Below are 23,717 nucleotides of genomic sequence, written 5' to 3' on the forward strand. Positions count from 1 at the left end.
TCTTTGTAGGGAGCGGTTACTACTCTTGGGGGCGGTGATGACTCTTATCTGGTCAGATCTCATTTGAGCTGCTGCTGAAAAACTTCCTGCTGGATATGATAGTAAGGAGTCCGATCACACAGGACATCACAGCTGCTGTATATGGGGCCTCATAGCCTGGTCAGAGCCCATGTGATCCATGTCCACCACTGAAAAGTGTCTCCATCTGGAGCAATAGAAGGTGTCTGGTGTAATGGATGATGTTCTCCAGCATGTGGACGGCCGAGTGCGTGTGTGTCCTCTACCTGGGAAAGAGATGGCACCAGGATGCATTATGGGAAGAAGACATGCCTATTGTGGGGGGGGGGAGGGGGGAGTGTGATGGGCCATGTTCTGCTGGAGACCTTGGTGTCTAGGTCTCATGTGGATGTTACTGTGACATGTACCGTCTACCTAACCATTGTACTGACCAACTCCCCCTCTTCATGGCAGCCGGACCCCTAATAGCAGCGGCCTCTATCAGCAGGATAATGGCCCCCCCCCCCGGCCACTCTGCAGACATTTTTCAGGAATGAGGAACATCACCAAGAGATCAAGTAGGGGACTTAGAGATGATTGAGCGGATGAAGTCCCCTCCGTGGAGGCCGCACCTCGCAGGATCTGGGGGGGCTGATATAATAAAGTCCATTGCGGCCGTTCGTCTTTTTCACCCCCTGTTCCTCTTCTAGAAGACCTTGTGCTCGGCTGCTGCGCGGTGGAACCATTCCGACCAGGAACCGTCGTAGACGGCCGCGTCTTCCTTCCCCAGCAGGAACGCGGCCAGAGCTAGGTGGCAGGCGGTGACCCCCCGGCGGCAGGTGGCAGTCAGGGGCTTGGTCAGGTCCACCCCTCGCTCCTGGAACAGCTGGCGGATCTCGTGCGCAGGTTTCTCGTAACCGTCCTTGGTCAGGAAATTGGTGAAAGGAAGATTCACCGATCCGGGGATGTGACCGGGCTCAATGCCTGAAGATAGGAAGACATGATTATAACTCCGCCTCCTCTGATAACTCCACCCACAACCATTCATTATATTCTGCTCTACTGTAATCCCTTCAGATTATTATTTGCCCTGCTCCTGCTTGTTAGGGGACTTTTTCCGGGGCTGTCCGAGCATGCTGGGAGTTGTAGTTTTGCAACAGCTGGAGGCACACTGGTTGGGAAACACTAAACACATCTAAATAAATACTAAATATATATTTATAATTTTTTTATTTATTGTACACTTATATTTTATTAATATATAAATATGTATGTATGCATTGTCTATATATACAGAAGAAAGGACAGTACTGAGAAGTTGTACTGTGCTGTAAACTATAGTTGTAGAAGGAGAGACACCACAGTGAAAGAGAAGTTGTACTGTGCTTATTTATAAATATTGTACACTAAAAATGTTCTATATGTATAATATCTAGTACTGTGCATTATTCATATATACAGAAAAAAAACAGGTATGGGGAAGTGCAGAACGACAAGTTATACTGTGCTGTGATACATAGTTGTAGAAGAACAGATACACCACGACAGTGCAGTGTTTCCTAACCTGGGTGCCTCCAGCTGTTGCAAAACGACAACTCCCAGCATGCCCGGACAGCCGTTGGCTGTCCGGGCATGCTGGGAGTTGTCGTTTTGCAACAGCTGGAGGCACCCTGGTTGGGAAACACTGCCACGGTGAATGATACACTGCATAAAAAAAGTTGTACTGTCCTTTTTTATAGATATTGTGCACTAAAAATGTATTTATAAATATATATATATATATATATAAATGACACACACACACACACACATGTGCGGCTCCCCAAAGAAATGCCACCCCACTCCATTACTGACCCACCGCCAAAACGGTCATGCTGGAGAATGTTACAGGCAGCAGATCGTTCTCCACGGCGTGTGTATAAATATATATAAAACATTTGCTTTGGACTTGATAAAGGGAGGAATCACGAAAGCTTGTCTCTACAGAATTCTTAGTCCAGTAAAAAAAAAAAAGGTATTACAAGATACTGCAACATTTTTTGATTCATATATATATATATATATATACACATACACATGCCGTGGAGAACATTCTGCTGCCTGTAACATCCTCCAGCATGACCGATTTGGCGGTGGGTCAGTAATGGTGTGCGGTGGCATTTCTTTGGGAGGCCTCACAGCCCTCCATGTGCTTGCCAGAGGTATGCCTGACTGCCATTAGGTACCGAGATGAGATCCTCAGACCCCTTGTGAGTCCATATGCTGGTGCAGTTGTCCCTGGGTTCCTCCTAATACAAGACAATGCTAGACCTCATGTTGCTGGAGTGTGTCAGCAGTTCCTACAAGAGGAAGGCATTGATGCTATGGACTGGCCGCCCGTTCCCCTGAATCCGATTGAGCACATCTGGGACGTCTCGCTCCATCCACCACAGACTGTCCAGGAGTTGGCGGATGCTTTAGTCCAGGTCTGGGAGGACATCCCTCAGGAGACCATCCTCCACCTCATCAGGATCATGCCCAGGCGTTGTAGGGAGGTCATACGGGCACGTGGAGGCCACACACACTACTGAGCCTCATTGGGACTTGTATTAAGGACATTACATAAAGTTGGATCAGCCTGTAGTGGGGTTTTCCACTGTGATTTTGAGTGTGACTCCATATCCAGACCTCCAGGGGTTAATACATGTGATTTCCAATGATAATTTTTGGTGATTTTGTTGTCAGCGAATTCAACTATGTAACGAGGAAAGTATTTCATACGATTAGTTCATTCATTCAGGTCTAGGATGTGTAATCGCAGGGTTCACTTTATGTTTTTGAGCAGTGAATATACAGGAGAAAGGCAGGTACTGAGAAGAAGGAGAGAAGCAGTACTGTGCTCAGAATAAAACACCTAAGATACAGAACTAAGGAAGTGGTACTGTGCCAAGTCCATACATACAGAACAAAGACACACTATGAACTGAAGAAGAGAGGTTGTACTGTGTATTCATTAATACTTACAGGATTACAACAGGTTACTGACAATAACCTGCACTGAACAGAACTAGGGAAGTCATACTGTGCTCTATTCATACAGACAGGTACTAAGAATAACATACAGAGAAGTAGTACTGAGCAATGTCAGTACACAATAAAGTTGGTTGTGTAGAATTATGCATGCAGAAAAGAAGTGGTACTGTGCATCGTCCATCTAGTCATAACACACACAGAACAATAGGAGTCATGTCGTGCAGTTTCCAGGTAAACAACAACAAAGCTATAGAAGTTGTACTGTGCATCATCCATCTATTCATAACAGAGCTATAGAAGTGGCACTGTGCATCGTCCATCTATTCATAACAGAGCTATAGAAGTGGTACTGTGCAGTGTGCATCTATTCATAACACAGCTATAGAAGTGGTACTGTGCATCTATTCATAACACAGAATTATAGAAGTGGTACTGTGCAGTGTGCATCTATTCATAACAGAATTATAGAAGTGGTACTGTGCAGTGTGCATCTATTCATAACACAGAGCTATAGAAGTGGTACTGTGCATCTATTCATAACACAGAATTATAGAAGTGGTACTGTGCAGTGTGCATCTATTCATAACACAGAATTATAGAAGTGGTACTGTGCAGTGTGCATCTATTCATAACAGCTATAGAAGTGGTACTGTGCATTTATTCATAACAGAGCTATAGAAGTGGTACTGTGCAGTGTGCATCTATTCATAACAGCTATAGAAGTTGTACTGTGCATCTATTCTTAACACAGAATTATAGAAGTTGTACTGTGCATCTATTCATAACAGAATTATAGAAGTTGTACTGTGTTGTCATCTCTAAATACAGAACACTGATCTGATGCCCTTATACTCTGGACCCTGCACAGTACCACTTCTCATAGTTTACACCCAGGTTTTATGGATCTTTTGGCACCTTTCTGCCTCCATGGGGTTAATCATTGTCTACAGCAACCTCTCCTGCCCCTGGATCCACCTACTGATGTAGCAGAGCTGAGTTTGTCATACATACAGAAGCAGAGCTGAGCGAGAAGAAGAAGCGGAGCTGAGTTTGTCTGACGCACTGAAATAGTTTTTACAATTTAACATCAAGCAATGTTTGGAAAATGCAGCAGAGCTGAGATTGTTAAATGGGGTTGAGCCGGTTTTGTTGGATTGAGTTTGTCATAAATAGCAGAGCTGGACATATAAGCTGCGCGTCATAGAGGTGACACGGTACCAAAGCTGAGTTTGGCAGACACAGATGTAGCAGGGCTGAGTTTGTCAAATATAGTGAAATTTAGCACCAGGTCTATCAATAGTAGTAGAGTTGAGTTTGTTATACATAATACATTCTATCAATTTGTAAAATGTAGCAGAATCCAGTAAGTTACACACAGTAAACGTTATCATGGGGTTTGTAAGATGCAGCAGAGTCGAGTTTGCCATACGTAGTGGAGTCAACATTTCATCAGACAGACGACAGATGGCTATAGTCAATGGATTGTATTCAGAGCGAGGTCTTGTTACCAGTGGGGACCCCAGGGATCTGTACTGGGACCCACTTGTTTAATATCTTTATCAGTGATATTACAGAAGGTCTCGATGGTTTTGTTCTTTGAGCAGCAGGAAATGCTAGCAGACGGCTTGGGTGTATAGGGAGAGGTAGTAGCAGTAGAAAGAGGGAAGTGCTCATGGGTGTATAGGGAGAGGTATAAGCAGTAGAGCAGTGTTTCCCAACCAGCGTGCCTCCAGCTGTTGCAAAGCTACAACTCCCAGCATGTCCGGACATCCTTTGGCTGTCCGGGCATGCTGGGAGTTGTAGCTTTGCAACAGCTGGAGGCACGCTCGTTGGGAAACACCGCAGTAGAGGGAAGTGCTTATGGATGTATAGGGAGAGGTATTGGGTAAAGAGAGAAGAGCTCATAGGTGTATAGGAAGAGGTACTATCAGTAGAAAGAGGGAAGTGCTCATGGGTGTATAGGGAGAGGTATAAGCAGTAGAGCAGTGTTTCCCAACCAGCGTGCCTCCAGCTGTTGCAAAACTACAACTCCCAGCATGCCCGGACAGCCAAAGGCTGTCCGGGCATGCTGGGAGTTGTAGCTTTGCAACAGCTGGAGGCACGCTCGTTGGGAAACACCGCAGTAGAGGGAAGTGTTTATGGATGTATAGGGAGAGGTATTGGTTAAAGAGAGAAGAGCTCATTGGTGTATAGGAAGAGGTACTATCAGTAGAAAGAGGGAAGTGCTCATGGGTGTATAGGGAGAGTTATTAGCAGTAGAGAGGAAAGTGCTCATGGGTGTATAGGGAGAGTTATTAGCAGTAGAGGGTAGTGCTCATGGGTGTATAAAGAGAGGTATTAGCAGTAGAGGAAAGTGCTCATGGGTGTATAGGGAGAGTTATTAGCAGTAGAGGTAGTGCTCATGGGTGTATAGAGGGAGGTATTAGCAGTAGAGGGAAGTACTCATGGGTGTATAGAGGGAGGTATTAGCAGTAACACAATGTGCTCATGGGTGTATGAAGGGAGAAGAGCTCATAGGTGTATAGGGAGAGGTATTAGCAGTAGAGGGAAGTGCTCATGGGTGTATAGGGAGAGGTATTAGCAGTAGAGGGAAGTGCTCATGGGTGTATAGGGAGAGTTATTAGCAGTAGAGAGGAAAGTGCTCATGGGTGTATAGAGGGAGGTATTAGCAGTAAAGCAATGTGCTCATGGGTGTATGAAGGGAGAAGAGCTCATAGGTGTATAGGGAGAGGTATTAGCATAAGGAGGAGGAAAGTGCTATCCTTTATACTGTATAAGTAAGAGAGAGGTATAAGGCTATCCTTCATATAAAAAAAAAAGAAAAAACACAGGAACTAGGGATAGTTCACAAATTATTGGGCAGATGAGATGGTTCTACCGACACATCCTGTTGTATTAGAGCGGAGTTTGTCATCATACACAGCTACATGTATCTAAGACTTTGTGAAATGTTGTGGAGTTAATCAGGTGCAGCAGAGCTGTGTTTTATCAGTGGTTTTACATAGGACTGCAGGTAAATGCCCATTATTTTCCCACCATGCACCCTGATGCTCATTGCGCTCCCCCCCCCCAGTCCTCACCTTCTCCCGCCTTTGGCTCCGGACCCCGGAACCTTCCTTCGGATCTGGCGTCCACCAGCTGGAACCTTCTGCTGGAGATGTTCTCCTTGACGTCTTCGAAGTTCTTCAGCAGCGAACGGTTCAGCGTCGCCCGGAACATCTCCGGCTTCACATGCGTCACCTCCGACGTCACCGGGAGCCCCCGCTTCACCCAGTTGGTGAGACCCCCGTCCAGCACCGACACATTGTTGTGTCCGAAAACCCGAAACATCCACCAAAGCCTGGGGGCGTAGAGCATGCCCGAGCTGTCGGAGTCGTAGACCACCACGTGGCTGCTGTTGCTGATGCCCAGTTCGCCGGCGTACTTGGCAAACTGGGACTCGCTGGGCAACATCATCTCGTAGGGCGACTGCTGGTCTTTGCTTTGCTCCAGGTCGAAGAAGGAGGCGCCAGGTATATGGCGCTCTGCAAACTCCTTCCTGGCATCCTTACCTCCGGGGGAGTACCAGGTGGTGTCCAGCACCCTCAGGGCAGGGGCCCTCTTGGCTTTGAGGGCTCCGGAGAGCCACCCGGCAGAGACCAACGCCCGGCTCACCATGGCTGCTCCTGAGGGTGAAGACACCTGTGCTGAGGTTTTATTCCGAGGCGGAGAGGAGGCTCCGCGCCAACATCTTGGATCCGGCTGTTAATCATTTCAGGGGGAGGAGACGCCGAGATACTTTCACCTTCCCAGGTTTATCAGGTCAATATTATCATTAAAGAAACTAAAGATATGACGGGTCAGGGCGGAAGTCACTGCGGACCGTCAGGGATATATTATTTATTTTATTCTTTTTTACACTTTATTTCCCACTTTTTAAGTCCCCGTAGTTTCAGATAGCGTGCCTCCAGCTGTTGCAAAACTACAACTCATTCAACGTGCAGTTTTGATTGATCAGACACAGCGAAACCAAATTTGTTTGTTTTGAATATTTATATATAATTTTATTATATATAACTCAATGGGGGAGATTTATCAAAACCTGTGCAGAGGAAAAGTTACTGAGTTGCCCATAGCAACCAATCAGATCGCTTCTTTCATTTTTAGAAAGGCCTCAGAATAATGGAAGAAGCGATCTGATTGGTTGCTACGGAAACTCAGCAATTTTTCCTCTGGACGGGTTTTGATAACCTCCAAACAGCAGGAGATATTTCGATGAAACTGTCACATGTTACTTATATGTCAAATAAAAGTATATGATTAAATTAACCCTAACCTATCCCCTGATGTGAAGGATGGGGTTTTTTGTCTTAAAGGGGTATTCCAGGCAAAAACTTTTTGTTATATATCAACTGGCTCCGGAAAGTTAAACAGATTTGTAAATTACTTCTATTAAAAAATCTTAATCCTTCCAATAGTTATTAGCTTCTGAAGTTGAGTTGTTGTTTTCTGTCTAACTGCTCTCTGATGACTCACGTCCCGGGAGCTGTGCAGTTCCTATGGGGATATTCTCCCATCATGCACAGCTTCCGGGACGTGACATCATCATTGAGCAGTTAGACAGAAAACTTCAGAAGCTAATAACTATTGGAAGGATTAAGATTTTTTAATAAAAGTAATTTACAAATCTGTTTAACTTTCCGGAGCCAGTTGATATATATAAAAAAAAGTTTTTGCCTGGAATACCCCTTTAAGTCCAATGCAAGTATATAGAACTTCCAGAACCTTACTCCTGGTGAATGCATCAGTCCGGCCACACCCCTCCCACAAGCCACACCCCATCTCGCAAAGCCCGACCCACCATTTAAGCCACACCCCTTTTATTTTCTACCCTTTTTGTGCATTGGTCCAGCTTGCAAGTCACGCCCACCTCCACAAACCACACCTCCTATTTCCGTCCTACAATCTCTTCATCACAACTCGCTCAGCCCCACCTGAGGACGGGATATGAGGTCGGGAGATAAGGACGGGATATGAGGACAGGATACAGTGGTCCCTCAACACACGATGGTAATTCGTTCCAAATGAACCATTGTTACTTGAATCCATCGTATGTTGAGGCATCCGTGCAATAGTAATATAGAAAGTTATACTCACCTGTCCCCGCCGCTCCGGACCGTCACCTCTGCCCTTGATTGTCGCTGTCATCACGTCCCCGTGGTGTTCTCGCCGCTCCGAACTGTCACCAGGATTGTCGCTCTCCATCGCCATCATCACGTCGCTACGCACACTGCTCCTATTGGATGACAGGACGGCGTGCGCGGCGACGTGATGACGACGAAGGAGAGCGATGGCCATGCAGCAGAGCCCGAAGAGGACGGTCCGGAACGTCGGGGACAGGTGAGTGACCATTACCGGACCACACGGGGCACATTAAACGGCTATCCGATGGCCCCGACATACAAAAGCATCGTATGTTGATGCTGCCTCTGAGAGACCATCGTATGGTGAAATGATCGTAGGTCGGGGGGTCACTGTATGAGGTCGGGAAATGAGGACAGGATATGAGGACAGGATATGAGGACGGGATATGAGGACAATATATAAGGTCGGGATTTGAGGACCAATTATGAGGTCGGGATATAAGGATGAGATATAAGGACAGGATATGAGAACAGGATATGAGGACAAGTACTTCTTCCTATTTTGCTTTTCCTCCCCCACAAGGATTAGGTGGGAAAAGAACGGGCAATGCCGGGTAATCAGCTAGTATATATATATATATTTTTTTTTTAAACAATATATTTCACACTTTTTAAGTCCCCTTATGGCAGTATTTATTCAAACAGTGCGCCTCCAGCTGTTACAAAATAACATCTCATTTACCGTGCAGTTTTCATAGATGCAGAAAAACCTAATTTTTATTTTTTATTTTTAACATTTTTTTATTTAACCTCTTCAGGACGCAGGGCGTATCCATACGCCCGTGGGAATTCCGGTCCCCACCGCTAGCCGGTTGGGGACCGGATTCGGATGCCTGCTGAAATCGTTCAGCAGGCATCCCGGCATATCGCCCAGGGGGGTCATTATGTCCCCCCATGTCGGCGATGGCCGCAGATCGCTGTACAATTCAGCCCAGCGATCTGCGGCAATTCCGGGTCAATTAGGTCTCTGGGGCCTGAACAGCCATTGCCAGCAGGGGTGAGGTGGCACTGGTGCCACCTCACGATCGCCCTCATTCAGGGCACCTACTGCGGGTGTCACTCCCGCAATCCACTCCGCCCCTCTTCCAGAGGACGTGATCGGGTGCGGGAAGAGGACCCCGGCAGCTGTGGACCCCAATCCCCGGCGTCCCTGTTGGGATCGGGGCCCCAGGAGCAGCGGCGGCGACGAGGGACTGACCTGTGTGCGGAAGCAGCAGTTGGAGGTGAGTGACAGCCTCCTGCTGTTGCTTAGCAACAGCTCCCAGCATGCAAAAAGGGCATGCTGGGAGCTGTAGTTATGCAACAGCAGGAGGCAGACCACCACAACTCCCAGCATTCCCTTATGGGCAAGCTGGGACTTATAGTTTTGCACCAGCTGGAGGCACATTTTTTCTATGGAAAAGTGTACCTTCAGCTGTTGTATAACTACAACTCCCAGCTTGCACAAACAGCTAAAGTGCATGCTGGGTTTTAGTGGTGCATCTACTGGTTGCATAACTACAACTCCCAGCATGTGACTGCTGAGAGTTGTAGTTTTGCAACAGCTGAAGGCACACTGGTTGTGAAACTCAGAGTTTTTTTTTACCTAACTCAGTGTTTCACGACCGGTGTGCCTCCAGCTGTTGCAAACTACAACTCTCAGCATTCACCGTACATGCTGGGAGTTGTAGTTTTGCAACAGCTGGAGGCACACTGGTTGTGAAACACTGAGTTAGGTCACAAACTCAGTGATACATAACCAGTGTGTCTACAGCTGTTGCAAAACTAAAACTCTCAGCATGTACAGTCTGTCAGCACATGCTGGGAGTTGTAGTTTTGCAACAGCTGGATCCCCCCCCCCCCCCAATGTGAACGTACAGGGTACACTCACATGGGCGGAGGTTTACAGTAAGTATCCGGCTGCAAGTTTGAGCTGCTGCAAATTTTCTGCCACAGCTCAAACTGCCAGCGAGAAACTACTGTGAACCCCCGCCCGTGCGACTGTACCCTAAAAACACTACACTACACTAACACAAAATAAAATAAAAAGTAAAAAACACTACATATACACATACCCCTACACAGCCCCCCTCCCCTCCCCAATAAAAATGAAAAACGTCTGGTACGCCACTGTTTCCAAAACGGAGCCTCCAGCTGTTGTAAAACAACTACTCCCGGTATTGCCAGATAGCCACTGACTGTCTAGGCATGCTGGGAGTTTTACAACAGCTGGAGGCACCCTGTTTGGGAATCACTGGCGTAGAATTCCCCTATGTCCACCCCTATGCAAATCCCTAATTTAGCCCTCAAATGCGCATGGCACTCTTACTTTGGAGCCCTGTCGTATTTCAAGGCAACAGTTTAGGGTCACATATGGGGTATCGCCGTACTCAAGAGAAATTGTGTTACAAATTTTGGGGGGTATTTTCTGCTATTACCCTTTTTAAAAATGTAAAATGTTTGGAAAAAGAAGCATTTTAGGTAAAAAAAAATATATATTTTTTTTTACATATGCAAAAGTTGTGAAACACCTGTGGGGTATAAAGGTTCACTTAACCCCTTGTTACGTTCCCCGAGGGGTCTAGCTTCCAAAATGGTATGCCATGTGTGTTTTTTTTTTTTTTTGCTGTTCTGGCTGTTCTGGCACCATAGGGGCTTCCTAAATGCGGCATGCCCCCAGAGCAAAATTTGCTTCCAAAAAGCCAAATGTGACTCCTTCTCTTCTGAGACCTGTAGTGCGCCAGCAGAGCACTTCTCACCCCCATATGGGGTGTTTTCTGAATCGGGAGAAATTGGGCTTCAAATTTTGGGGGGTATTTTCTGCTATTACCCTTTTTAAAAATGTAAAATTTTTGGGAAAAAAAGCATTTTAGGTAAAATTATATATATATTTTTTTACATTTGCAAAAGTCATGAAACACCTGTGGGGTATTAAGGTTCACTTTATCCCATGTTACATTCCCCGGGGGGTCTAGTTTCCAAAATGGTATGCCATGTTTTTTTTTTTTTTTTTTTTTGCTGTTTTGATCCCTAGGGGCTTCCTAAAGGTGACAAGCCCCCCCTAAAACCATTTCAGAAAAACGTACTCTCCAAAATCCCCTTGTCGCTCCTTCTCTTCTGAGCCCTCTACTGCGCCTGCCGAACACTTTACATAGACATATGAGGTATGTGCTTACTCGAGAGAAATTGGGCTACAAACATAAGTATACATTTTCTCCTTTTACCCCTTGTAAAAATTCATAAACTGGGTCTACAAGAACATGCGAGTGTAAAAAATGAAGATTGTGAATTTTCTCACTTTGCTGCTATTCCTGTGAAACACCTAAAGGGTTAAAACACTTACTGAATGTCATTTTAAATACTTTGGGGGGTGCAGTTTTTATAATGGGGTCATTTGTGTGGTATTTCTAATATGAAGACCCTTCAAATCCACTTCAAAACTGAACTGGTCCCTGAAAAATATTGAGTTTGAAAATTTTGTGAAAAATTGGAAAATTGCTGCTGAACTTTGAAGCCCTCTGGTGTCTTCCAAAAGTAAAAACTCATTAATTTTATGATGCAATCATAAAGTAGACATATTGTATATGTGAATAAAAAAAAATTATTTTGAATATCCATTTTCCTTACAAGCAGAGAGCTTCAAAGTTAGAAAAATGCAAAATTTTAATTTTTTTCATCAAATTTGGGGATTTTTTATTAAGAAACGATGCAAGTTACCATAAAATTTTACCACTATGTTAAAGTAGAATATGTCACGAAAAAACAATCTCGGAATCAGAATGATAAGTAAAAGCATCAGAGTTATTAATGTTTAAAGTGACAGTGGTCAGAATTGCAACAATCCTTAAGGTGAAAAAGGGCTAAGTCCTTAAGGGGTTAAAAAAAAACTGGGAAAAGAGGGGCGTACATAATTATATTTTTATTATAAATAAATATATATATTTATTTAGATTTTTTTCATTTTTATCATTTGTTGTCCACTCATTTTTTATTATTATAACTATATATATATATATATATATATATATATATACATACACATATATATATATATATATATATATATATATATAAAGATAAGTGTACAATAAATATTACAAATATATGAATAAATATATATATTTTATTTATATATATATATATATATATATATATATATATATAAATATTTAGATATTTTTAGAATATATATATATATACTTTTAATTTCTTTTTTTTTAACCATTTATTTCACACTTTTTAAGTCCCCTTAGGGAGGTTTTCCAAACAATGTGCCTCCAGCTGTTGCAAAACTACAACTCCCAGCATGCCTAGACAGCCCCGGAAGTAGTCCCCTAACAAGCAGGAGCAGGGCTAATAATAATACAAAGGATTACAGAAGAGCAGAATACAGGCTGCTATACATGGTGCCTCTAGACCAGTGTTTCCCAACTAGGGTGCCTTCAGCTGTTGCAAAACTGCAACTCCCAGCATGCCTGGACAGCCGCTGGCTGTCCAGGCATGCTGGGAGTTGTAGTTTTGGAACCGCTGAAGGCACCCTGGTCGGGAAACACTGATCTACGATGATAATGACACTTTATTTAACACTTTATTTTACACTTCTGTTCATCCTGAGCTTCCTGTTTCATGAGCGAAGACTGACATTCACCCATGTGAATCAGTAGAAGAAAGTGCTGTCATGGATTGTGTCTTAATGCAATGTGCTTATGTCATTCAGGGCCTAGGGAAAGCTGGGTGATAGATACTATTTGTGGTTGGAACACCATACTCCCAATCTTCATAGCCTGTTGCGCATTCTATTTTGGAGTAGTCTGAAGCATTATATAAAATAAAGGAATCAAACAGCGAGATACGTTTTTCGAAACCTGCCCAGCAGCGCCTAAAAGGGGTACTCCGGGGGAAAACTATTTTCTATATCAACTGGCTCCAAAAAGTTAAACAGATTTGTAAATTAGATTCTGTTAAAAAATCTTAATTCTTCCAGTACTTATCTGCTGCTGTATGCTCCAGAGGAAGTTGTGTAGTTCTTTCCAGTCTGACCACAGTGCTCTCTGGTGACACCTCTGTCCATGTCAGGAACTGTCCAGAGCAGGAGAGGTTTGCTGTGGGGATTTGCTTCTTCTCTGGACAGTTCCTGACATGGACAGAGGTGTCAGCAGAGAGCACTGTGGTCAGACTGGAAAGAACTACACAACTTCCTGTGGAGCATACAGCAGCTGATAAGTATTGGAAGGGTTAAGATTTTTTTAATAGAAGTCATTTATAAATCTGTTTAACTTTCTGGCACCAGTTGATTAAAAAGAAAAAATAATAAATGTGCATAATTGCATTTCACCTCAAGTAAAAACATTTTTATTCTACTGTATATTTTATGGTAAAATGAGGGATAGTGTTTTCCAAACAGTGTGCCTCCAGCTGTTTCTCCTGGCAAGCCTGAACAGTCACAGGCTCTCAACCTGTCTGCCACCAACAGAAGATCCACCGTGAACCTGAAAGGTAAATCAAGGCTTCTCTCTCTCTCATTTCTTATGTCTTACCACCCATAAAGTTCTAGATAGCTGTCCCTGTCCTGCTACTGTATGAACAAAATGCTGCCTCCTGAATGTAATCTCCTCTCTCTTTGGCTTATCATCATCAGCAGCAGTTCAGTGCTGAGTGTAACTCCTTCCTTGCTGTTCTGCTGCAATTTCTTTCCTTTTGTGCTCGCTTAACACTTTACACACCCAGAGGATCAGTTACCCCTTGCCATCTATATTACTGTACTGTAAATCATTCCCCAGGTATAGGTACGGTTGAACTACATTTAGAGCAGTATTTTCCTACCATTGTGCCTCCAGCTGTTGCAAAACTACAACTCCCAGCATGCCCGGACAGCCTTTGGCTGTCCGGGCATGCTGGGAGTTGTAGTTTTGCAACAGCTTGAGGCCAACCCTATTGACTTCTAAGAGTGTTGTGGAAGGAGGGTGTGGGAAAGCTGAGCTCTGACTATCACCTATAGTGAATGGCCTAATCCCATCTTATCTATGAAGCAGTGTCACCTTTCATTGTAATCCTGCCTGTCATAATGATGATTATGTTGCACAAGAATTGTAAAATTTTAGGATTATTTCAGGATAATCCTGGGATTCTCGATTATTACGGTATAAATTATACTGTTCGTAGTGTTATTTACATCTTAGAGGGTGTCGTAATAATGAGCAGAAGGGCAGCGGTCAACAATCTATGAAGCCCGCCCCCGCCCCGGTGTCACATCTGCAGCACCGTATGCCCCCGGGACAGCTGGGCCCATGCCAGGGACTACACACAACTCCCTCCCTGGCACAGGTTACTGTCATACTGCTTGGATCATGTCCTGTGAAAACCTCCGGCCTACATTATTGCGAAATGTTTCGTATTGTTAACTCATTCGTTGCTGAGCGGGCTTCTGCCAATACCAGTGACCCAGCTTTCCCAAAGACTGAAAAAATCCCAAACAGCACACCCGATATTGTCAGGGCTGGTGCAAGAATTTTTAGGAGAAAGCTGATTTTGCCGCCCATTGACCTCGCCCATTGGCTCTGCCCTTTGACACCTTACTACTGGGGTGACACACTGTAACAAACCTCCTCCTCATGTAATCTCCTTACTACTGGGGTGACACACTGTAACAAACCCCCTCCTCATGTAATCTCCTTACTACTGGGGTGACACACTGTAACAAACCTCTTCCTCATGTAATCTCCTTACTACTGGGGTGACACACTGTAACAAACCCCCTCCTCATGTAATCTCCTTACTACTGGGGTGACACACTGTAACAAACCTCTTCCTCATGTAATCTCCTTACTACTGGGGTGACACACTGTAACAAACATCCTCCTCATGTAATCTCCTTATTACTGGGGTGACACACTGTAACAAACCTCCTCCTCATGTAATCTCCTTATTACTGGGGTGACACACTGTAACAAACCTCCTCCTCATGTAATCATCTTACTACTGGGGTGACACAGTGTAACAAACCTCCTCCTCATGTAATCTCCTTATTACTGGGTGACACACTGTAACAAACCCCCTCCTCATGTAATCTCCTTACTACTGGGGTGACACACTGTAACAAACCTCCTCCTCATGTAATCTCCTTACTACTGGGGTGACACACTGTAACAAACCCCCTCCTCATGTAATCTCCTTACTACTGGGGTGACACACTGTAAAAAAAAACCTCTTCCTCATGTAATCTCATTACTACTGGGGTGACACACTGTAACAAACCTCCTCCTCATGTAATCTCCTTATTACTGGGGTGACACACTGTAACAAACCTCCTCCTCATGTAATCATCTTACTACTGGGGTGACACACTGTAACAAACCCCCTCCTCATGTAATCTCCTTACTACTGGGGTGACACACTGTAACAAACCCCCTCCTCATGTAATCTCCTTACTACTGGGGTGACACACTGTAACAAACCCCCTCCTCATGTAATCTCCTTACTCCTGGGGTGACACACTGTAACAAACCTCTTCCTCATGTAATCTCCTTACTACTGGGGTGACACACTGTAACAAACCTCCTCCCCATGTAATCTCCTTATTACTGGGGTGACACACTGTAACAAACCTCCTCCTCATGTAATCTCCTTATTACTGGGGTGACACACTGTAACAAACCTCCTCCTCATGTAATCATCTTACTACTGGCGTGACACAGTGTAACAAACCTCCTCCTCATGTAATCTCCTTATTACTGGGGTGACACACTGTAACAAACCCCCTCCTCATGTAATCTCCTTACTACTGTGGTGACACACTGTAACAAACCTCCTCCTCATGTAATCTCCTTACTACTGGGGTGACACACTGTAACAAACCTCTTCCTCATGTAATCTCATTACTACTGGGGTGACACGCTGTAACAAACCTCCTCCTCATGTAATCTCCTTACTACTGGGGTGACACACTGTAACAAACCTCCTCTTCATGTAATCACCTTACTACTGGGGTGACACACTGTAACAAACCTCCTCCTCATGTAATCTTCTTACTACTGGGGTGACACACTGTAACAAACCTCCTCTTCATGTAATCACCTTACTACTGGGGTGACACACTGTAACAAACCTCCTCCTCATGTAATCGTCTTACTACTGGGATGACACACTGTAACAAACCCCCTCCTCACACAACGGTGGCTCTGGTTGGGCGGGTGCTTCGGGTGAGCGGGGGCTTCAGATGCTGGCTGGTTACTGACTTTCTTACAGCAGGCAGAGCGGCGCCCCATCAAGAGGGTGCTCTAAGCAGCTGCCTACTTTGTCTATAGGCAGCCAGTGCTAAAGTGGCTGCATCAACATGAAACACATGGTTGGAGAAATAAGAGAAGTAGCTCTATCTACATGACCAACCACCAGCGCCATATAACTTACCGCCATGGTCAGTGACCACGTTGATTGTTGTTACAGTGTGTCACCCCAGTAGTAAGGAGATTACATGAGGAGGAGGTTTGTTACAGTGTGTCACCCCAGTAGTAAGGAGATTACATGAGGAGGAGGTTTATTACAGTGTATCACCCCAGTAGTAAGGAGATTACATGAGGAGGAGGTTTGTTACAGTGTGTCACCCCAGTAGTAAGGAGATTACATGAGGAGGAGGTTTGTTACAGTGTGTCACCCCAGTAGTAAGGAGATTACATGAGGAGGAGGTTTGTTACAGTGTGTCACCCCAGTAGTAAGGAGATTACATGAGAAGGTTTGTTACAGTGTTTCACCCCAGTAGTAAGGAGATTACATGAGGAGAGGGTTTGTTACAGTGTGTCACCTCAGTAGTAAGGAGATTACATGAGGAGGAGGTTTGTTACAGTGTGTCAACCCAGTAGTAAGGAGATTACATGAGGAGGGGGTTGTTACAGTGTGTCACCTCAGTAGTAAGGAGATTACATGAGGAGGAGGTTTGTTACAGTGTGTCACCCCAGTAGTAAGGAGATTACATGAGGAGGAGGTTTGTTACAGTGTGTCACCCCAGTAGTAAGGAGATTACATGAGGAGGGGGTTTGTTAAAGTGTGTCACCCCAGTAGTAAGGAGATTACATGAGGAGAGGGTTTGTTACAGTGTGTCACCCCAGTAGTAAGGAGATTACATGAGGAGGGGGTTTGTTACAGTGTCACCCCAGTAGTAAGGAGATTACATGAGGAGGGGGTTTGTTACAGTGTGTCACCCCAGTAGTAAGGAGATTACATGAGGAGGGGGTTTGTTACAGTGTGTCACCCCAGTAGTAAGGAGATTACATGAGGAGGAGGTTTGTTACAGTGTGTCACCCCAGTAATAAGGAGATTACATGAGGAGGAGGTTTGGTACACTGTGTCACCCCAGTAGTAAGGAGATTTCATGAGGAGGAGTTTTGTTACAGTGTATCACCCCAGTAGTAAGGAGATTACATGAGGAGGAGTTTTGTTACAGTGTATCACCCCAGTAGTAAGGTGGGGCTTGACAGAGGGAGAAGCCGATGGGCGTAGTGAAGGGGGAGGCAAAATTAGCTTTTGCCTAGGGTGGCAAAAATCCTTGCATCAGCCCTGTTGACAGTGATAGTTGACACCCAGCTTTCCCAAGTAAAGATATATTGAAGGAATCATCATGCCCTTTAATCACTGGACTCGCGGCCTCAAAAGACTACGCAATTCTGATAACACTGGCAATCATTAATAATTAATAATTAATCTCATTTCTTAAGGTTCAACGTGCACTGTGATCAATGGATGTACAGTATACGGCTCCTAAAGATACTATGATGTTAAAGGGGTACTCCGGTGGAATTTTTTTTTTCTTTTTTAAATCAACTGGTGCCAGAAAGCTTTGTAAATTACTTCTATTTAAAAAAAAATCCTAATACTTCCAGTACTTATCATCTGCTGTATACTACAGAGAAAGTTCTTTTCTTTTTGCATTTCCTTTCTGCCTGACCACAGTGCTCTCTGCTGACACCTCTGTCCATGTCAGGAACTGTCCAGAGCAGAGCAAATCCCCATAGCAAATCTCTCCTGCTCTGGACAGTTCCTGACATGGACAGAGGTGTCAGGAGAGAGCACTGTGGTCAGACAGAAAAGAAATTCAAAAAGTAAAGAACTTCCTGTGAAGTATACAGCAGCTGGTAAGTACTGGAAGAATTAAGATTTTTTGAATAGAAGTAATTTATAAATCTGTTTAACTTTTTGGCACCAGTTGATTTAAAAAAAACATAGTTTTCCACCGGAGTACCCCTTTAACTCTTTCATCCTTCTTCTTCAATGTAAGCATTATGGAGGCCACTGAGCTCTTGGGAACTTACAGCGTAGCGGAGATGTTCTTCCCGCAGATCTGCTGTCTCCTCAGCTTTACAGACAATCAAGAAGTGGGGGGCTTATATTGGGGGTCCCTCAACATACGATGGTAATCCTTTCCAAATGGACCATCGTTTGTTGAAACCATCGTATGTTGAGGGATCCGTGCAATGTAAAGTATAGGACAGTGGTCTACAACCTGCGGACCTCCAGATGTTGCAAAACGACAACACCCAGCGTGCCCGGACAGCCAACGGCTGTCCAGGCATGCTGGGAGTTGTGGTTTTGCAACATCTGGAGGTCCGCAGGTTGAAGACCACTGGTATTGGAGGTTATACTCACCTGTCCCCGCCGCTCCGGACCGTCACCGCTCGTCTCCGCTGCCCTGGATGTTGCCGTCCATCGCTGTCGCCACGTCCCCGGGGTGTCCCCGACGTTCCGGCAGGGCCTCTGCTTCCCCGGCATCCTCGCTCTCCGTCGCCGCCATCACGTCCCTACACACGCTGCTCCTATTGGATGACGGGACGGCGTGCGCAGCGACGTGATGACGACGATGGAGAGCGCCGACGATGCAGGGGATCCCGAAGAGGACGCTCCGGAGCCCCGAGGACAGGTAAGTGATCGTCAGCGGACCACACGGGGCACCGTAAACGGCTATCCGGGGGCAGCTGAAGCAGTCTGCGCTGCAGGATAGCCGTTTATGCGATGGCCCCGACATACAAAAGCATCGTATGTTGATGCTGCCTCTGAGAGTGATCGTATGCTGAAATGATCGTAGGTCGGGGCTAGAGATGAGCGAACTTACAGTAAATTCGATTCGTCACGAACTTCTCGGCTCGGCAGTTGATGACTTTTCCTGCATAAATGAGTTCAGCTTTCAGGTGCTCCGGTGGGCTGGAAAAGGTGGATACAGTCCTAGGAGACTCTTTCCTAGGAATGTATCCACCTTTTCCAGTCCACCGGAGCACCTGAAGGCTGAACTAATTTATGCCGAGCCGAGAATTTCGTGACGAATCGAATTTACTGTAAGTTCGCTCATCTCTAGTCGGGGCCATCGTAGGTCGGGGGGTCTCTGTATATATCTTCTTACTTCTATTTTTCATTTTTATAGTTTCTTTTTCTTTTTCTCCTTTTTACTTCTCATACTCACTCTTTATTAACATTATCTTTATACTTACCTTTTATCTTATTTTATCTTATTGGTGTTTGCTCTGATATACATTATCAGCTGTGAGACCTTATATAGACAGGGCTGTGTCTGATCTCTACAGGCAGTTCTTTCCTCCTCATGGCTTGGTGTTTGCTCTGATATACATTGTCAGCTGTGAGACCTTATATAGACAGGGCTGTGTCTGAGCTCTACAGGCAGTTCTTTCCACCTCACGTCTTGGTGTTTGCTCTGATATACATTGTCATCTGTCAGACCATATATAGACAGGGCTGTGTCTGAGCTCTACAGACAGTTCTTTCCCCCTCATGGCTTGGTGTTTGCTCTGATATACATTATCAGCTGTGAGACCTTATATAGACAGGGCTGTGTCTGAGCTCTACAGGCAGTTCTTTCCCCCTCATGGCTTGGTGTTTGCTCTTATATAAATTGTCAGCTGTGAGACCTTATATAGACAGGGCTGTGTCTGAGCTCTACAGACAGTTCTTTCCTCCTCATGGCTTGGTGTTTGCTCTGATATACATTGTCAGCTGTAAGATCTTATATACACAGGGCTGTCTGAGCTCTACAGGCAGTTCTTTCTCCTCACGTCTTGGTGTTTGCTCTGATATATATATTGTCAGCTGTGAGGCCTTATATAGACAGGGCTGTGTCTGAGCTCTACAGGCAGTTCTTTCCCCCTCATGGCTTGGTGTTTGCTCTGATATACATTATCAGCTGTGAGACCTTATATAGACAGGGCTGTGTCTGAGCTCTACAGGCAGTTCTTTCCCCCTCATGACTTGGTGTTTGCTCTGATATACATTATCAGCTGTGAGACCTTATATAGACAGGGCTGTGTCTGATCTCTACAGGCAGTTCTTTCCTCCTCATGGCTTGGTGTTTGCTCTGATATACATTGTCAGCTGTGAGACCTTATATAGACAGGGCTGTGTCTGAGCTCTACAGGCAGTTCTTTCCACCTCACGTCTTGGTGTTTGCTCTGATATACATTGTCATCTGTCAGACCATATATAGACAGGGCTGTGTCTGAGCTCTACAGACAGTTCTTTCCCCCTCATGGCTTGGTGTTTGCTCTGATATACATTATCAGCTGTGAGACCTTATATAGACAGGGCTGTGTCTGAGCTCTACAGGCAGTTCTTTCCCCCTCATGGCTTGGTGTTTGCTCTTATATAAATTGTCAGCTGTGAGACCTTATATAGACAGGGCTGTGTCTGAGCTCTACAGACAGTTCTTTCCTCCTCATGGCTTGGTGTTTGCTCTGATATACATTGTCAGCTGTAAGATCTTATATACACAGGGCTGTCTGAGCTCTACAGGCAGTTCTTTCTCCTCACGTCTTGGTGTTTGCTCTGATATATATATTGTCAGCTGTGAGGCCTTATATAGACAGGGCTGTGTCTGAGCTCTACAGGCAGTTCTTTCCCCCTCATGGCTTGGTGTTTGCTCTGATATACATTATCAGCTGTGAGACCTTATATAGACAGGGCTGTGTCTGAGCTCTACAGGCAGTTCTTTCCCCCTCATGACTTGGTGTTTGCTCTGATATACATTATCAGCTGTGAGATCTTATATAGACAGGGCTGTGTCTGAGCTCTACAGGCAGTTCTTTCCCCCTCATGGCTTGGTGTTTGCTCTGATATACATTATCAGCTGTGAGACCTTATATAGACAGGGCTGTGTCTGAGCTCTACAGGCAGTTCTTTCCACTTCATGGCTTGGTGTTTGCTCTGATATACATTGTCAGCTGTGAGACCTTATATAGACAGGGCTGTGTCTGAGCTCTACAGGCAGTTCTTTCTTCCTCATGACTTGGTGTTTGCTCTGATATACATTGTCAGCTGTGAGACCTTATATAGACAGGGCTGTGTCTGAGCTCTACAGGCAGTTCTTTCCCCCTCATGGCTTGGTGTTTGCTCTGATATAGATTGTCAGCTGTGAGATCTTATATATAGACAGGGCTGTGTCTGAGCTCTACATGCAGTTCTTTCCCCCTCATGGCTTGGTGTTTGCTCTGATATACATTGTCAGCTGTGAGACCTTATATAGACAGGACTGTGTCTGAGCTCTACAGGCAGTTCTTTCCCTCTCATGGCTTGCTGTTTGCTCTGTCAGCTGTGAGACCTTATATAGACAGGGCTGTGTCTTGTCCAATCAGATTAATTTACCCCAGGAGACTCCAATGTGGGTGAAGAAACATCTCAGAGATAATCGGGAGAAATGGGAGGAGCCAGAGCTAAATATCACGTGTCATAGCAAAGGGTATGAATACTTATGGCAATGTTAATTCTTTTCCTAGTTACAACATTTGTAAGATTTTGATTGTCACATTCTCATTAGGAGGTATTGGGGGCAGAATGGGGGGGTAAGATTTTAGCAGAAACATTTTTCATGGGGGTCTGAATACTTTCTCTGCACTGTATGTAGATAAGTTTACATATAAGTGACCTTTGTGGGTTGATTTCTTTTCTTCTGTAAAGTTTATATGTAAAGGTTCAATAATGGGTCATAAATGTGATTATAGAGCTATAGGTGATAGGACGGATCAATAGCTGACGCACAATATATATCAGTAATGGGAAAGGAATAATAATCGATAAGATTACAGAACATTATTACCTTGTAAACCACGGTGACGGTGCAGCGGGGTCACAGCGGGCAAGACTGGGGCAAAGTGGATCTGTCCATCAAATAGCGACAAGACAATGTATTGTATCCTATATATACAGTGATGGGGGGGGGGGGGGGGGCTGAAAAGATTCCGTAACATCAACATCATGGTGACACTTACAGCGACCAGAGAAGGAAAAAGGGGGACTCAACCAAACAGAAAATAATAAGGGGTGCTACTAACAGCAAAGCCAAATTCAGACAGCACGAAAAAGAAAAAGAAATCGCTACATAAAGTGCACACTAAATCAAAAATCCTTAAAGGGGTACTCCAGACCTGAGACATCTTATCCCCTATCCAAAGGATAGGGGATAAGATGTCTCACCGTGGGGGTCCCGCCGCTGGGGACTCCTGCAATCTTGTATTCGCCACCCACCTGTTTGAGCTGCACGCCGCGGTGCCAGCTCACAAACAGCCGGGTGGTGACCACGGGGCCAGAGTATCGTGACTGTGACGTCACCCCCCCGTCCCCGCTATGCAAGTCTATGGGAGGGGCGTGATTTATGTCACGACTCCGCCCCCGTGTGACGTCACTCCCCGCTATGCAAGTCTATGGGAGGGGGCGTGATGGCTGTCACGACTCTACCCCCCGTGTGACGTCACCCCCCGCCCCCGCTATGCAAGTCTATGGGAGGGGGTGTGACGGCCGTGGTGAAACATCTTATCCCCTATCCTTTGGAAAGGGGATAAGATGTCTCAGGGCCGGAGTACCCCTTTAAGTATGCAAAAAATCTTTATGAAATACACAAACACAGACGGGCACTGCTGTGTGACAGGTGGGAGAGCCACCGATGGCATGGACTTCTATCTAAAGGGCCGAGGACGGGCACTGCTGTGTGACAGGTGGGAGAGCCACCAATGGCATGGACTTCTATCTAAAGGGCCGAGAAAGGGCACTTCTGTGTGACAGGTGGGAGAGCCACCAATGGCATGGACTTCTATCTAAAGGGCCAGGGATGGGCACTGCTGTGTGACAGGTGGGAGAGCCACCGATGGCATTGAATTCTATCTAGTAGCCCGAGGATGGACACTGCTGTGTGACAGGTGGGAGAGCCACCAATGGCATGGACTTCTATCTAAAGGGCCGAGAAAGGGCACTTCTGTGTGACAGGTGGGAGAGCCACCAATGGCATGGACTTCTATCTAAAGGGCCAGGGATGGGCACTGCTGTGTGACAGGTGGGAGAGCCACCGATGGCATTGAATTCTATCTAGTAGCCCGAGGATGGACACTGCTGTGTGACAGGTGGGAGAGCCACCAATGGCATGGACTTCTATCTAAAGGGCCGAGAAAGGGCACTTCTGTGTGACAGGTGGGAGAGCCACCAATGGCATGGACTTCTATCTAAAGGGCCAGGGATGGGCACTGCTGTGTGACAGGTGGGAGAGCCACCGATGGCATTGAATTCTAT

General features: G+C 45.4%; 2 protein-coding genes across 3 annotated transcripts in view; one reads left to right on the top strand and one right to left on the bottom strand.

The window, feature by feature from the left end:
• On the bottom strand, positions 1–6,666 carry LOC130272880 (thiosulfate sulfurtransferase-like). Of its 2 annotated transcripts, XM_056518860.1 has the most exons (3): positions 6,090–6,666; positions 4,549–4,551; positions 1–981 (listed from the first exon to the last, which is right to left on the bottom strand). In XM_056518860.1, the coding sequence occupies exons 1-3, from the start codon at positions 6,664–6,666 to the stop codon at positions 704–706; spliced, it is 858 nt and encodes a 285-aa protein (XP_056374835.1). In that variant the 3' UTR covers positions 1–703. The 2 variants fall into 2 exon arrangements, with proteins under 2 accessions (XP_056374835.1, XP_056374834.1); XM_056518859.1 differs by lacking the exon at positions 4,549–4,551.
• A 6,909-nt stretch (positions 6,667–13,575) lies between these two features.
• Positions 13,576–23,717, top strand: part of LOC130272878 (myb-related transcription factor, partner of profilin-like) — a gene marked incomplete in the record, with an annotated part of 32,380 nt that continues 22,238 nt past the window's right edge. Inside the window, 1 exon segment of the mRNA XM_056518858.1 lies at positions 13,576–13,667.

The sequence above is a fragment of the Hyla sarda genome, chromosome 5 (assembly GCF_029499605.1).
Source record: "Hyla sarda isolate aHylSar1 chromosome 5, aHylSar1.hap1, whole genome shotgun sequence".
NCBI classification, from domain to species: domain Eukaryota; kingdom Metazoa; phylum Chordata; class Amphibia; order Anura; family Hylidae; genus Hyla; species Hyla sarda.